Here is a 16,456-nt window from a genome sequence, read left to right on the forward strand (position 1 = left end):
CAACCGGGTAGGATTACAAACCCCATCATCCCCAAGGCCAGGGGATTACAAACCCTAACCCTAACCCCAAGGCCAGGGTAGTAGGACCCCAGGTTGGCTAATCTGTATTTAAGATTAGCTCACCAGCTAGTGAGGCGCAGACCCTTTAGGTTGGAAGGTTATCAGATCTCTGCCCCTTCTCGGGTCAGTAGGGGTTGAGTGGAGAGATGGCTAATCCTCAACCCGGCTGGATTGTATTTTAATTTCAAAAGTGCTTCCTGAGATTTAAGGAGGTTCTTCTCTGTTCTTTTTTTCTCACCCTGTGGAAAAGCAGGACAGTAGCCCTTTTCATCCCCCCGGATCCAGAGCTCCCAGTTGCTCGTAGAAGGCATTCCCCCACCCCCCCCACCCCACAAAGGAGGAGGATGATCTCTGCCCCATGAATTTCAGGGCTCAGTGGAAGGGAATATAGAAGGAAATAGAGAGAAACCGACAACCATATGTGCGTGTCTGGTGGGTCACCGTCGATCAAATACGGTTCTGCTTCATGGAAGATCAGGGTATATTGCTGCAAGCCGGAACATCCTATAAAAAGTAGACATTGAGTTCAGATGGCCATAACGCTTAATCCCGCGTTGTGATTTATTCTGCACTAAGGATTGCAGTTGAGATCCCCTTGGGTTTGAACAATGACTTGTGCTTTGTCAAACGATATCGTATACTCCGCTTTTTAAAGCTAATGGGCGAGATATCGAACATGGTAACCTACAGGAATTCTATGACGTTTGTAAATTCCCAGTTGATCCCTTTGTGCTTTATTTTTCCTTTTTGGCCTCTCTTCTGGCCGGTGTGTCTTTTTGGTCTTTCTTCAAAATGCTTAATCAAGGGAAAAATGTTCACAATGCAGGACCAGGGGTGGCCGCGGCTTAGCCTTTTTCTCCCTGTCACGGCAGCTTCCTAATGACAAGTGTGCACGTTTACACCATCACCTCCATGGGCAAATGCACGTTAGAAATGGGATCGGACTTTTTTTCCCCCCAAAAGTGACTTCAGTGCATTTGCTAGAATGGGATTTTCCACCAGCGGTATCAGTGACACAGGCGGCGAGTCCTTAAAATGTCGCATCTTTAAATTTATTTATTTAATTATATTTCAAATGTGGTTGCTGCCCCTCTCGCTAGGAGGTATATTTCATGATACGCCCTTTAATAAAATACTGTATAAACAATAAAGGGAACGCCAGAATGCTTGCAAGCATAGAAATGCTCTTCTTGGGTTTTCATTGCAACCCGGCTCTTTTCTCAGATTAGAGAAGAACGGTTGAAAACTGGTGTGCCAAAGAATGCAAAGCTATAGGCGTAAACATCGGAACCAATTTCCTTTTTCTTGTTGGGATTATTTCTTTTATAACTAGACGGCCGGGAAGCCAGAATGGGACTCTCCACATCCTGCTTCTCTCCCTTCCCCTCGTTTTAAGCCCAGGCATTTGTTGAACAATCCCGCAGTTGCTGGTATAAAGGGTTTATCAGAGAGGCCAAAATGTGTTGAGTCAGGAGCATGTTAATACAAAAACTTCCTCTGCAGAGGAACCTGTAAAGGCCGCGAAGCAGCTGCTCTGGAAACCAGCTGGCTTTCCTGGAGTTGTAAATGGAGCTCCGGGGCAAAGGTGGGTTAGCTAGCTAGGCAACAGTTTAACCCCCTCTCCAGCAGTCCTTAGAACTCTGATTTTGCTTAGTGGATATCTAAGGGAGGGAGGTGAGTCCTCCTCTTCCTCCAGGCATGAAGTTTAATCTGCTGGAAAAGGAAGAAGCAGTCTTTCAACTCTAGGTGACTTCCTGGACACATCCATGGAGTGAGTTTTTCCAGCAACAGTTCAGAAGTGCTTTGCTCTTGACTTTTTCTCAGTTGTGTTTTGATTTCTTAGTCTAGACCAGTGTTTCTCAACCTTGGCCACTTGAAGATGTATGGACTTCAACTCCCAGAATTCCCCAGCCAGCATGGTTGGCTGGGGAATTCTGGGAGTTGAAGTCCACACATCTTCAAGTGGCCAAGGTTGAGAAACACTGGTCTAGCCTATAGGTGGGGATTTTCTTGCTGTCTCCCATCCAAGTAGACATCAAACCTGGTTCTGCTTAGCTTCTGAACCCAACCAGGATCTCCCAGGTGCTGCCACAATCCTAATAAAAGTAGCCTGCAAAATTTCAGTAAAGCTAATGGAATGATATGGTCTTCTAAACCGGTGTTTTTCAAACTTGGCAACTTCTTAAGATGTGTGGACTTCAGCTCCCAAAATTCTTTGGACTTCAACTGAAGTGTGGACGTGAATTCCCAGCATGCTGGCTGGGGAATTCTGGGAGTTGAAGTCTACGCATCTTCAAGTGACCAAGTTTGAAAAACACCGTTCGAAACCAGTTCACAGAGAAGGTGGTCAGTAGTTCTTAGCCATGTGGCGAATTGCTGCCTCCAGGATCTGAAACATGAGACTGCTGAACACCCACTGCTGGAGACCATCTTCATGCTCCTGCCCTGCCTGAAAATGTCACAATGTGGTTTGGCTGCCCCATTGAGGGAGCCGATCCAATCTTAGGCCCCAGTTCTTTTTCCAAGCAGTGTTTGTTTTTGGCTGGTTGACTTTATGGCAAGCCTTCTGCATTGCATCTTGGAATGGGGCCAAAGCAACACAGAAAAGGTCCTTTTAAAGACAAGCAGTGGCCAACACACAGGTTGGGCCCAGAGCATCTATTTCAACAGTGCCAAGTTGGGCATTGCTCTGAAGCTCTGCATATCGCCGTCTCAGATGGCATTGAGAGTTGAATGCTCAGAGAAGCCTATCGCAGGGAGCTGGGTTTGCTTAGGGTTCATGGTGTCATCTTCTGTTTGACCCACTTTTTTTCATGAGCATGCTGGAAGGGTTTGTTCTAACAGCCAGGAAGAAACCTCTTCCTTCCTGTCTTCCTTTGCAACTCTCAGAGAAACCAAAACCAGCCTTTTAACAAAGCATCGATCTGCCAGAATGCAGTGTAGAAATGACAGCAAAACACGGGTATGTGGAATCCTTGGCTGTAGAATGCCAGTGAGCCAGCCAGCCGGGTCCCCTTGCAGAATACAGGTAGACCTCACTTACCAACAGTAACTGGGGCCGGGAACTCCATCACTAAGCGATGTGGTTGTAAGGCGCAACGTCATGTGGCCACATCAACTACCGACAGCAGTTCCAGTAGTCCCAACTGCTGTCACATGGTCACCATTTGTGACCTGCTGCCAGCTTTTCCATTGATTTTGTTTGTGGGAAGCCGGCAAGGAAGGTCACAAATGGTGTTCACGTGACGGTGGGACACTGCCACTTTCGTAATTGCAAGCCGGTTACCGGGCACCCAAACCATGATCATGTGACTGCAGGGACGATGCGACAGCTGCAACTACAAGGACCCGTTGTAAGTCCCCCTTGTTCAGTGCCGTTATAACTTTGAATGGTTGCTGAACAAGTGTACGTTAAGTGAGGACTACCTATACTGCATTCCATCAATGCCATACTTAGCATGAATAGTACAATATAAGCAACCTTATGTTCATTAATATTTTAGAAATCATATTTAACATTGACATAAACTTTTTTTCTTCTTTAAAGGTTTAATTTATCTAGATCATCGTGTTAACAATTTCTATTTTTTGTTGTGGAAATACCACTGTACTCAGCTATTATCTGTATTCCATAATGTATTATTCACATCTTATATAACTTGGGGGGAAAAAAAGAATGTTCCATGCCATGTTTCCCACAGATCCATAAAACCATCTGCAGATACGTAGTTTTCCATTCACAGTTCGCTCTATAATGTTCTATATATTTCTGCAAATGTGGACATTTTCCTCCAAGCTTGCCTGCTGGTTCAGTGTCCTCCTTGGACCCACTTGGTACAATTTTGGTTCTCTAAGCACCCACCCTTGGTGAAATTTCAGTTGCCTGCCAGCCTGTGGACTAAGGGATGATCCAACAAAGCCATTTGGGGTATTTTAGGGTAGAGAAAAAGGACCAAATACATGTTAAACAGATTCTCCATAACTTCTCTGTTGTGATGAAAACTCTTTTCTCTTAGAGATGCCCTGAAATCTTGAGACTGTTTTTTTTTTTTAAGAGCTTTGATGGTTGAACTAACTTTTAGGGATTATGCTTCAGCAGACAGATGCATTGGGGTTTTACAAGTTACTGGAATCTGTCAATGGGGTTCTGATCCTGTTCTGTACCTCTATAGCGGATTTCAGAATCAGTTGCTAGAAATCCCTATGAAAAATGAAAATCTAAACTGGTATCTGTCACTTACTGGATTCCACCCCCCAGTGTGTGGGCCACATTGACTGTTTAGCACAGTGTTTCTCAACCTTGGCCACTTTAAGATGTGTGGACTTCAACTCCCAGAATTCCCCAGCCAGCTGGCTGGCTGGGGAATTCTGGGAATTGAAGTCCACACATCTTAAAGTGGCCAAGGTTAAGAAACACTGGTTTAGCATGTGACTTCAAATTGGTAAACATTGGCTCCAAAGTGAGTGGTGTATGTCTTGCTAACCTTCAAGTAATCTTTTCTGCTTTATTTTTAAAGCAGCATTCCTCTGCATTTGATAAGGATGTTTGATCTGGTTTGTCCTTCAAAAGTCATTTGCCAAGTTTTGTTGTTCCTACTGGAGCACAATGGAATAGAAGGGTCTCCTCCTGAGGTTGTTTCTACCGTATTGGGAAGAAATGCCTCCAAATGGCTTTTTTTTTTAAATAATTTGATTCAACGTTTTTTAGAAAGAAGTGAAAAACGGATAAAATGAATAAAAAGTGGGAAAAAGAAAAGAAGAGGAAAGAAATCAAAGAGAAAGCTAGACGTGCAAGAGAGGAAAAAAAGGAAAAGAAAAATAGAAAAAGAAAGAAGATACAAAGAAGTCGCTCCCGATCTTCTTTACAGCAGTTACAAGTGCAATTATCAATTTACTGCTTACTCTGTAGTTACAGCATAACTCTCTTCTTTCTATAATCTATCCTGTCTAGTCACCAAAACCATAAATCATAAGTTCATTTTTGTCTGTTTCACGCAAAAAGTCTGTAAGGGGTTTCCAGTCAGCAATAAACGTAGATATTGTCTTTTCTCTGATCAAAGAAGTCAATTTAGCCATCTCAGCGAGTTCCAGCATCTTCACCAACCGTTCCTCCACGGTGGGTAATGCTGAATCTTTCCATCTTTGTGCATACAATAATCTCATCGCAGTTATCATGTACAAAAGCAAAGTTCCATGACTGTTTTCCAACTGTTTGCCCATCAGTCCCCGAAGAAAAACCCCTGGTCCCTCTAAATTGCTTTTTAACAGGAAGCCATTGGAATTTACACATGCTGCTGTTTCTAATACCTTTTCAGAGGCATCTTGAGACTCACAGCTCTTGGAGAAAAGACACACGTTTTTATATTTTTTAAATTTAATATGCCTGATTTCCACGGTGGATCTCTAAATGGTGCAGTTATGAAGATTTGCAGGTTGCCGGTGCGTTGGGGCACACAGCAGGCAAAGCTGCCTGACTTGAAAAGGATCTCTGGGACTTGGATAAATACAAATTGTCCAGCAAAGGTCACCCAAACATTTTGTTCCAACAAGTCAGTTCATGAAAAGTATAGAACACTAAATCTGGTTCATGAATCTCTCTCAGCCACCATTTTCTTAATCATGGCATGTTGCGTAAGCTAGAGATGCTGGGTTCATACATTGCACCGAACCACAGACAAGCAAACCAGTCCTTGCTGTGTGTGATGTGCCCCATGTTAAAGAGTCATCTAACCATCTTCTCCTTTGTTGAGCTTGGTGTATGGTTTGTCATCAATATCTGCAGAGGAGTACGTAATAGCCTTGAAGAAGATATGCGGTGGCTGTTAGGAAAACATCAGCTTAGCCCAGAAAGGCAGGAAGGGGTGAGAAAGAAACTCAAGGTTGCCCTCCCTTGATTCTCTTTAGTATAAGACGGGGAGAAGGAGACTCTCTTTCAGACATTCAAGATTCTGTTGTTGTACCCTGTAACAATACAGTTCCAGTAGTTCTTGTGGTGTCTATTTCCTGACCTGGCCTACTTCAAAGGGCTGAAAGTATCCTGTCCCAATTCTCTTCTGCGGCTGCCTCCTCCTCCTCCTCCCCCCCATCATTTTTGCTCTTCTTGATACCAACCCCAGTAGATTTAGTAGGACTCTGGGGAATCCTGCCCATATTCTCCTGGACACCCATCAGCTGGGAGCTGAGAGGCGTTGGTCCATTTCTATTGGCAGCAGAGAAGCATCCATTTGGAACAGAATTAAGGGAGGGTCACATGGTTCACACCTTTGCACTGAAAGGAAATATCTGTTCTTGTACTTAAGACCCTTTTTTTTATTGTAAGCTGTTATATTTGCTACTGAAAAAAGGAAGGTGTATCTCCATAACACTTTTTAAAAAATATTGCATTTCTCTGACATCGTTGGCATCAGGTGCGATTGCTCCATCTGAGCGCGGCCTGTGAAATTGAAGCATCCTGAAGTATGTTCAGCGCTAGACTGATGGAAGCCAAGTGTGTGTAGATCAAGCATTGTAGAAATAACTTTTCCAGAGCTCTTCTTAGGGAGGATGAGCTGTTGCACCAGAATTCATGATTCCCTCCTGTCCATTCCTCCCGTGGGACTGGGGCAACTTCTGTGTGGGTCCTGCCTGCTTTTCACCTTGCCTGTTTTATTTGTCCACCATAGGCCAATGAGGTGACCGACAGTGCATATATGGGCTCAGAGAGCACCTACAGCGAGTGTGAGACCTTCACAGACGAGGACACCAGCACGCTGGTCCATCATGAGATGCACGATGAAGTTGAAACAGACAGCGCCGTCGATTCCACAGTGCATTCGGAATTCATGGAGCCGGAGGAAACGGAGAATGGGTAGGTGTGCTTTCTTTCTTTTGCCTCCCTCCCACCCAGCAGCTGGCCTTGGGGGGCCCTAATCCAAAGGCAGAGAAGGAAAGTTCATACCACTGATGGAGGGGAGGGGGCAAAGCTTTTCTTACACAGAAGCGTAGGAACCAAGTTCAGTCCACTGGCTAGGTTCATGCATCTTGTGAAGCCCTGGTTTATTTTTGAGCATCCCATGTTCAACAACCTACAGTGGCCTAGTTCAAAAGTTGCCTGAAGTTATAAGCCAGGATTTTCAATCCACAAAGGTTCGGTTCATAAAATGGGTTAAGTCAAAGCCAACAAGCCACACTAATGCTTAATGTAGCATAACACATGAACTCAGATGTTTTCTATCTAGAGTTTCAGACAGGAGTTTCACTTACTCAGTCCTAAGTGGAGATCAAACTGGGACCTTTTGTAGATCTGCTGTGAAACCACATCTCCTCTTGCTTGTTGGCTACATGCATATTCTGCCTTTCCTTCAGGAGCTCAGGGCATCTTCCCCTTTTGCCCCACAACAACAATCTGGTGAGGTGGGTTGGCCTGAGAGGGAGGGGCTGGTGGAAAGTCCCCCAAGGAGCTTCCATGGCTGAGGAGCAACTTCAACCTGAGTGTAATGAAAAGACCTTGGGAGACAGGGCCAACAGACGCTGCCAAGGGAACGGTCAGATAAGAGACAGCATAGCCCGCAGCTGGATAGTGGATGGGGCAAGAGGCTCAGAAGAGATCCTCCCTAGTTCCTCTGGCTGTAAAAGAGATGGAGGAAGGATTGTACTTTCGGACTTCCAAGATTCTGTCAATGTAGCTTTACAATAAAGTAGAATTAGCTCATCTGGTTGTGGTTCCTATCTGGTTCTTTCTCTATTTTAGTTTGTATTCCTTTTTACTCTTGTTTTTAAAACTTCCCATAACATTATATAAACTGAGAGGGGGGTGCGCGTGCAATCAAAATGCATCAGAACGGGGGGAGAGGCGCTGGAGGGGCATAACTCAAGGCAGCAAGATGCTTGTCTTCCTGGCGGTGAAGTAGAATTTGTTTCTGTTTATTTGCTCCCGTCCCTCCCTCCCAATGGGCTGCGTGGAGCCAGGAGGCTGTGGACTGCCAGAAACCACCACGGTGGGGAGATTTGTAGTCCTCAGGATGTTGAACTGTGTTGTTGGGAATGGTGGACCAATATCCCATGGGGGGCAGTCTCTGCACTAGGGGCTCAGGGCAGTGTAGTTTGCAGGAACCCCAGACCCCAAATAATACTTCTGATCTTTATGAATACTGTAGAAGCTACCTGGGAATTATCTATTAGTCTGGACAAGTTGCTAAAGACTGATTTGTATCCAATAGAAAAGACTATCTGTGCCCAGTTTGGACACGATACATCCCACCACCCCTTCCAAGCTCCGTAGACAACAGGCAGCGTTCTAGCATCATATGCCAAAATAGGAGGGAAAACAGTACTTATTCTCCACCCCCTTGATGGCAGTGACGAGGGTTGGCCACCACAGTTGGCTGCTTCCCCTGTAAGCTAACAGATCTATTGCTTAAGTCCTGATCAACTCAGGTTGAGTTCTTCTTGGGACAATACAGTTTATGCAGGACTGAAATCCAGCCGACTGGGTCTGTTGGATGGAACGGCTAAGTCTTAACGATCCTGACTTGCAGTTACCAAATGATGATGAGGCAGCCACGGGGATCTGCATAACTCCTCTGGGGAGAGGTTGTGGATGGACTCCAAAGGAGAACCAAGTGGTCCCTCTGATCACTTCCTTCATTGGCTCATTTCCCCTTTCCAGTGCTCTCTTCCTCCTCCCACTTTAATTCTTTAGGGGAGGTATCCCCACTACTCAGCTGGAAAGGCATTTGCACAAGAGAACAGGCAAGTAGCTTCCTATGTTATCTACATTTTTTTTTCTGAAGGGGCATTCCTGAAGTAGGTGGATCTCTGAACCTCTGAAAGAAGTTCTTTCATAACTGATCTTATTCTGACCCTGGCCAAAATCTTGCAGTCTATGTCCATGAGCTTCAGAAATGTCCTGTGCCCAGATCTCCTAGGTTTTATTTTCCATTTTGTTTCCTACAGTCTTTCTTTACTCGTCCACCTGGCCTTGACTGTTTCCTCATTCCTTAAACTTTTTTTGCTTATGATCAGAAGTTCTTTCATTTGCTGATGTCCAGGGAAAGTTTCCTGATAACTCCTGTTTTGGCAGTTCCATTAAATTTCCTTTGATGAGTCAGGAATTCTTGCTAAAGTGGGAACATACTTTCCCTCTCTCTGTCCAATCAAATTTAATCTGACTTTCCAGATCAACAAGTAACATTTCCTCAGTTACAATATAGTCACATTTCTGATTATTGCAGAGAAGCAGTTGTGCCAATACAGTGATGATGATGTTCATCAATGAAGAACACAGTACAAAAAACAAGCACACATTTTTGATTGGTGTTCTTTGGAAATTTGATTTCCAGCTAGGAATCTACAAATTGGAGATATCTAAGTAACATTGTAAGTTATAACATGTGCCCAGTAAGGCGGTGTTTAGTTTTGGTAAATGCATGGTTGATACAGCTGGAAATATTTTAGTTCTTGTAAACATTTCTTTAATCTGCCTAATGCACCAATAACTATAGAAATGAGTTTGCAATATTATTTTCATTTTTATTTTCGTTTGATCTCTATATTAATTTTTTCCAGTTCTTTTTCCCCTGATTCTGCTGCCCCAGGGAATTGCTACACCTACAGAAATGATTCTTTTCAATGCTTATGGTTGGTCACACAGTCAGCCAGATGTTTAGACTGGATCTGGCATTTTTATCCACTTATCATGTCCTTCTCAAGGACCTGGAACAGGCAGATGTTGGTGTTTGATGGCGTTAGAGGTATCGTCGCAGGATATAAGCTGTTCCAAGTCAAGCTGCCTTTTGCAATGGACTGATGGTGATTTTGTCAAGGCCGATGGTCTTCCAGGGGTGCTCCAGATGTTTTGGGATTGCACCCAAGGCGCCTATTGCTCTTTGTACTATTTATTTTTATTTATTTATATTTCGAATTTAGATACCGCCCATCTCACGAGGAAGTGACTATCTTTGCTTTTGCTTGCCATAGTCGTTCTATTATTATTGTTGTTGTTGTTGTTGTTGTTGTTATTATTATTATTATTATTATTATTATTATTATTATTATTATTATATTGCATATATGCCAAATGTACAATAATATATACTGGAAATGTAATATACCATAAAGCAGATTGACACAAGGTTCTTTAAAAAAAAGAACAAACATTAATTCTCTTGTTCTTGTCCCAAACCAGAAATAGAAATATTACGTGATACGGGGTTCTCAGTTTACTCTCTGTATTATTTGGAGGAGTTCTGTCTGTTTCTTTTTATCTGTATCTTTGGGTGAGGATCGTATCACTGCTGGGCTGAGCTTTTAAGCAGCATTGTGAGAATGGGAAGTTCTCCCATTCCCCGTATTTCCAGAGAACAGCAAGGCCGTTTTGTCTGTTCGTGCCAAAATAATGCAGACATTAGCACCTTGGACTTACTGATAATGTAGTTTCCTGTTGTTGAATGGAGTAAAGCTTGGAGCCATACAGCCTCCTGCGTACTGTTTGAAGTGGAGGTTTTTAATTCTTAATTTGAAGTAGGAAATCTTTTGGAAAAGTTTTCTTCCAAATCTAGAGTTGATTCCACTATGCAAAATCTCTGCAGCTCCCCCAAAAAACCCTGCCTCCTTTAGCCCCACAGCGTCCCTACAAAGGGGTCAATCATATTTTTTTTTCAGATATTTATCTTGCTTTTATTATTTTTATAAATAATTCAAGGCGGTGAACATACCTACTACTCCTTCCTCCTCCTATTTTCCCCACAACAACCCCGTGAGGTGGGCTGGGCTGAGAGAGAGGGACTGCCCCAAAGTCACCCAACTGGCTTTCCTATCTAAGATAGGACTAGAACTCACCGTCTCCTGCTTTCTAGCCTGGTACTTTCACCGCTAGACCAAATTGGCTCTCCTGTTTTCCTGGCAAGAGTTGAGTTAGCTTGACTTGTCCAACGCTATCCTTTGACTTCCCAGATGGACTGAGATGGTGAAGAATTTGCTATTCTCCTCACTGAGCAGGATGGGCTAAACACACACACACACACACACACACACACACACACCATTTCACAAATGATGGGTTCTGGTCCCTTGCTTCATTGTACCCCATTTGTTTTGATCTAGGTCACGCGTGTTGTAGCGCTCTTTCTAAGTCCAAACTCAACCCAGGCTGCCCCAGTGTGTTACAATACCACCCCCCAAAAGTTCAAAATAACCAAAGGCCTGCATCTATTTATTTTTTTTTACAACAGCTGGAAACATAGGCAATGTGCAATAGTGAAATCAACAGGGTCTTCAGTATCAGAAGCATATTCATTCGGCAACGTTTTTCAAGGGAAAAGGGCAAATCTTATGAATAATTCTCCTCGCTACAAAAATAGAGACTTGATTGCAACACGCATCCAGAGGTGATATCTTGGAGAAATAGCTGTAGAGCGGTAATGATCGAAACATGGCGGCCAGAGATTTTCCCGTTAGCAAACCGCCAGTTTGTTAATCTAAGGTCAACAGCCTCCTTCATTTTGACCTTCTGTGTTAATTTCACTGTTAACATTTTTTTAATACATTCAGGCCTTTTAGAAAATATATTATTTGGATCTCTTTGGGGCAAATGTGCTTAAGCTGGATCCACTCAAAGATGGAGTCCATGTCTGAGTATTAATAGACAGCCACGTCCTAGCCCTGGTGTGCATCGTCTGATGTTCAGGCACAATCAAGCAACCATGTTCTCTGCTTCTGGAAAGGTAGCAGTTTATGCTGTCCTTGATTTAATGGGAAGAGGAGACAACAGTGACCAGAAATGATGCTGGCAAACTTTCTGTGAGAGATCAAGGCTTAGGAGAGACATTAGCCATGTTGAAGAACATAAACGGAAGCTACAGGGAAGATGGCCAAGATGGCTACAGAAACTAGGACCAGAAATAACAGATATAAGTTGCAACTACCTAGATTTTATTTAAATATAAAGAAAAATTCCTGATGGTAAGATCTGTCCCACTGTGGAACAGTTTATTTATGGAAGAGACGGGTTCTCCATCTCTGGAGGTTTTGAAGAAGAAGATGGACATCCAGGTCTTGTGGATGCTTTAACTGAGTTTTCTGCACATTGCAGAGGGTTGGATTAGATGGTCCATGTGGTGCTTTCCAACACATGATTCTATGATTCTCCAGAAAACTTACCCTGAACCTAAAAGACATCAGCTGGCTTCACACAGCATCCAAACTGTTTAGGTTTAGTGTACTATATGAATCAGCAATGGAAGTTTGCAAATAGTGACTTAGGGCTTGGTGTGATGTGTGAAACCAGCCAGTTGTGATTTAGTTAATAAACTGATGGTTTAAGTGTGATCTCTCAACCCTTAAGAGGAAAGTCTTTTTCTTCCCCTAGGTTCTCTGCAAAATTTGCTGTTTTGCACATCCAAAACACCAGAAAAGACTTGCTATTCCAGAAGATTTATAGAATCTTCCTGGATTCTATAGAAAATTGCTGGACCCCCTCCCAGTCTCAACCCAACCCAACTCTTAATGGCTAGATCACTACGGTCCAGAGAAAGAGGCAGACATTTTTGGAGATGGGGCATTTCGCATCTCTCTAGTTTTCTTCTATAGCCCAGAGTTGCCTCCTCTGACTGGCACCAGGAAGACAGGCTGATCCGTTATTTATTCTTAAGTCCTTTTAAATTAGGAAATACTGGGAATCAAACCTGAGGCTTTGTGCCACGTTCAGCAGTTATGCTGCCTGCAAAATACTACTGTAGTGATGAAAAGAACTGCTTAAAATACATTTCACTGTAAGATATAATAAAACATATATGAAAGCTATGGGAATTCAGTCCACATCATGTTGCAGTGTGAGATGACACACACATTCTGCAAAGCTTGTTGTATATCTCTGGAGCTTCCTCCATCTTTAGAAAGAAAATGCTGAGGGTGAGAGCCATGAACTTCTGAATCCAAAGAAAATGTGCTGCCTCTAAGCATTAGGTTGTGGCCACATTAGATGCACTGCATTGTCCGTACTTTTCTTTCAGCAAGATTTCATGTCTTTGTTGGTTGTTGCTCAGCTGTCTCCTGTATAGATGTTCATATCCAGCACTTTGCTTCTCACATGACACTCCCAGATTGCTGTGGAATGGTCTTCTCCAAAGTGTTCCCTCTAGATGAACTGGGACTGAATTTGGGGATTTGGAGACCTACACTCCCAGCCTGTCTGTAGGTTATTAGACTGAATGTTTTCAGTGTTGCCTCTGGTGGTGGAATTACAGGATCAGCCTGAATCCCTCCTGTCACATCACAACAATGTGAAGATTTACTAGGTACTGTCTTCTTGAGGCCGTCTCTTGACGCTTTGATTCTTCTTTTTCTTCAACAGATCTCACCCTCATGACTTGTCCTTGACCACCGATGTCAACAGCCACTCGATTGTCACTGTAATCAGTGGGGAGGAGCATTTTGAGGACTATGGAGAAGGGAATGAAGGGGACCTCTTCTCAGACAGCTTGTGCAATGGAGAAAGTGGCTTCAGTAGCTCGTCTTTCCTTTCTCCCAGGTAAAATGACACCTTCTTGTCTATAGATGGTATCACACAGGTTCCTTGGTCATATGGTCTTCTCTGTGCATCTGTGTGGACATCTTCAAGCTGACTGTTAACTATTGTTAGCCAGAAGGAAGACAGGAGGCAGTGGGGTATATTAGATGGAGAGGCAGGAGGTAAGCCAGATATGAAATCAGATTCAGGTCACTTGCCAGATGTTTCTCATGTCTGTGCAAGAGACCCACAGAAATAGGACTGTAGTTTACTTCTAGCATATGTGAAGTTCTCGTAGTTTTTTGGATGAGATCCAGCAGAAACTAGAAGTACAGAAACCTGTCTTCAAGATTTCTTCTTGTTTTTTTTTCCTCTGAGGCAGCTCCTACTCGTTGAATCTGATGGAAGTTGGACACTAAAAGCAGAAAGTGTTTTTAGCCTAAAGATCTGATCTCTGTGGAGGCTCCTCTCTTTGCCATTGACCAGGCAGCGTGTGGTAGATGAGAATGAAGGGATCAAGTGGGTCTTTTCATTGATCCAGTTTTGAAGAGCAAAATATGATTCCAAATGCACATCGTGTGCATGTCACATCTGTCAGGAATGCCTTTGTCAAGTAGTTCCCTCAAACTGAAAATCATTATTTCCAAGCGAGATTCTCACCGAATCTTCTTGAGCAGGATTTATTGAGATGAAAGGGACGGGCTTACCAGAATTTCCACAATTGAACTATTTTGCCTTTAGAACCCATTTATCCCCTAATATAATAGGCTGGAGACTTTTTAATCTTCTTTCTAATAGCCTTCATGCAAACTGGTAAGGAGACAGGTCTTTTTCTGGTAACGGAAAAGCTCGCAACCTTTTCTGCGATCAGGGGAAAGAGCTGTCATTTTACACAACCGACTCCTGAATCTTCATCAGTCTGGGCATTAACCATTACAACCTTGCAGCCATTGCATTTTTTCTTGAACTTCTTCTGTGCCCACCCACCCCATACCCAGCTGGTGCACAATTGTGGAAAAAGACTTGTCCAGTTTTAGGTGTTCCCAACAGGAGCTACGTGCACTTTTAGTGTGCTTCAAACCACATTTTCCATCCATCAGATGTTTGGACCTCAGTTCCCATCTGCCCCATGTTGCATGGCCAGTGGTGAAAAACTGCCCTGCTTCCAAGATCATTGTAATAGTGCCAAGTTTGTCCTAGTACCAGATTTGTCTGTTTCTACTTTTTATACGGTGTTCTGGCTGGGCGGCTGTCAGTTGCTGCAAAGAGACAGCATTTGACTTCTTGGCAGAAGATGATTAGGACATAAGCATGAGCCAGTGACTCTAGACATTGCTTCCAGACCCAATTGGGGTGCTTTTTGGTACACTTGCAGATCATAGGAAGCCCAAGGAAACCACCATAAGAGAATAATCAGGAGAGAAAAGGTGTCTGGGTCAGTGTTTCTCAACCTTGGCAATTTGAAGATGGGTGGACTTCAACTCCCAGAATTCCCCAGCCAGCCATGCTGGCTGGGGAATTCTGGGAGTTGAAGTCCACCCATCTTTAAGTTGCCAAGGTTGAGAAACACTGATCTAGATGCTGTGTGTTCCAAGACACCCATTCTTACATACCAAGTGTGCTCATGGCATTTTCCTTAGGCCAAGGGGGAGATGTGCAGTGTGTGAATTTATTGCCTGATTCTGTTCATAATCTGAAACAGCCATGGGGAAGGTGGGAGAAACTGGAATTGCCCTGCCTGGGAAAACTCTATCTTGATTTTTAATCTTTCTCACTCCTATGCTATAATCCGGCTGCAGTTAGACCCAAGAAAGAAACTTTGAATGGTCTCCCGGAATATATAGTGCCCATGGGGGAAAAAGTGTGCATGTGTGTAGGGATGCAGCCTGAAAAGAAAGGTTTAGAAATCTCATGAACTTTCTCTTGGCCCTGATGTGGGTCAGTGGATACATGAAATACCTGATTGAGGTTGTAAACTATTTCAACACTACAAAGAGGAAGGAGCAGTTACAGTAAGAACTCTGACTTTGAAAAGTGGTCCTAGAGAAGCAACTGTGTGGTTAAACTGAGAAGACTTGGAAGAGCCGCCTTCCACCTTGGAGGTCTCTCCCCATCTTCATGTCATCAAGGTGTGTGAATGAAGCCATCTTGCACCTTCACAGAAAAAGGCTTACTCAGAAATCAGACCTTGACCACATGGTCCTTTCCTCAACGTAGTGCCCACCAGGAGGCCTGAGTCTGAACCTTCCCATGGCTGGGGAAAATCCAGGGGGAAGAAAGGAGTCTCCTTTTCTACATTTTGATGGCCAAGGGTTGGGAGATAGGATTGGAAAAGGAGTCATGTGGCTGTGAGTGAAATGTCAAACGTTTGGTCCAAGGGTGTGAATCTCCTCTGGTTTGTACTGATCTGTTTCTCTGTTCTGTTCAGTGGGTGATGCGTGCCCTCTCTGGTGCCTGGTTCCTTCACAAAACAGTATGGTCTAAGATCTCACAACTGATTTTTGTCTTCTGTCAGTTTGCCTGTTTAACTGTGTTGTTTGGATGGTTGCAATTTTCATGATTAACCTCTTTCCGACTAAGCCTGGTGGCTTTCAGAAGTTTATTTCACTGGAAGGGAAGCTCAGTCACAAGCCAGCCTCAAAGAAATATTAAATATTCTCTGTTTGTTTTTTTAATGCTGTCAGCACCAGCATTACTGACAAAAAGAGAAGACCCTGCAGCTCTCTTGGGATAGTCATGCTGAGCTTTGCTGTGGGCAGAATTCCAGAGCTGCCACCAGCTTCTGTCCATGCAGGCTGGACAGCAACTCCCCTGAAATGCAAAGCCGGGACTTTAAAAATTATATTTTAAAAAGCCGCGGAGACCTGCTTTGCACGTAATATTAAGCCGTGAAGGGAGGGTCCCCGCCTC

The 16,456-nt window shown here is 43.6% G+C and overlaps 1 protein-coding gene across 9 annotated transcripts in view; it reads left to right on the forward strand.

The window, feature by feature from the left end:
- RAB11FIP3 (RAB11 family interacting protein 3) overlaps positions 1 to 16,456 on the forward strand; it is an 88,379-nt gene that overhangs the window by 53,196 nt on the left and 18,727 nt on the right. For all 9 annotated transcript variants that reach the window (XM_088150990.1, XM_088150991.1, XM_088150992.1 and 6 more), the window contains 2 exons: positions 6,723 to 6,907; positions 13,391 to 13,567. In XM_088150990.1, the coding sequence (XP_088007116.1) occupies positions 6,723 to 6,907; positions 13,391 to 13,567 (362 nt within the window). The remainder of the gene's footprint in view (positions 1 to 6,722; positions 6,908 to 13,390; positions 13,568 to 16,456) is intronic.

This window comes from Python bivittatus, unplaced genomic scaffold, assembly GCF_059951505.1.
Source record: "Python bivittatus isolate LINGU-HERP-01145 unplaced genomic scaffold, Pbiv_v1 ctg000640_np1212, whole genome shotgun sequence".
Lineage (NCBI taxonomy): Eukaryota > Metazoa > Chordata > Lepidosauria > Squamata > Pythonidae > Python > Python bivittatus.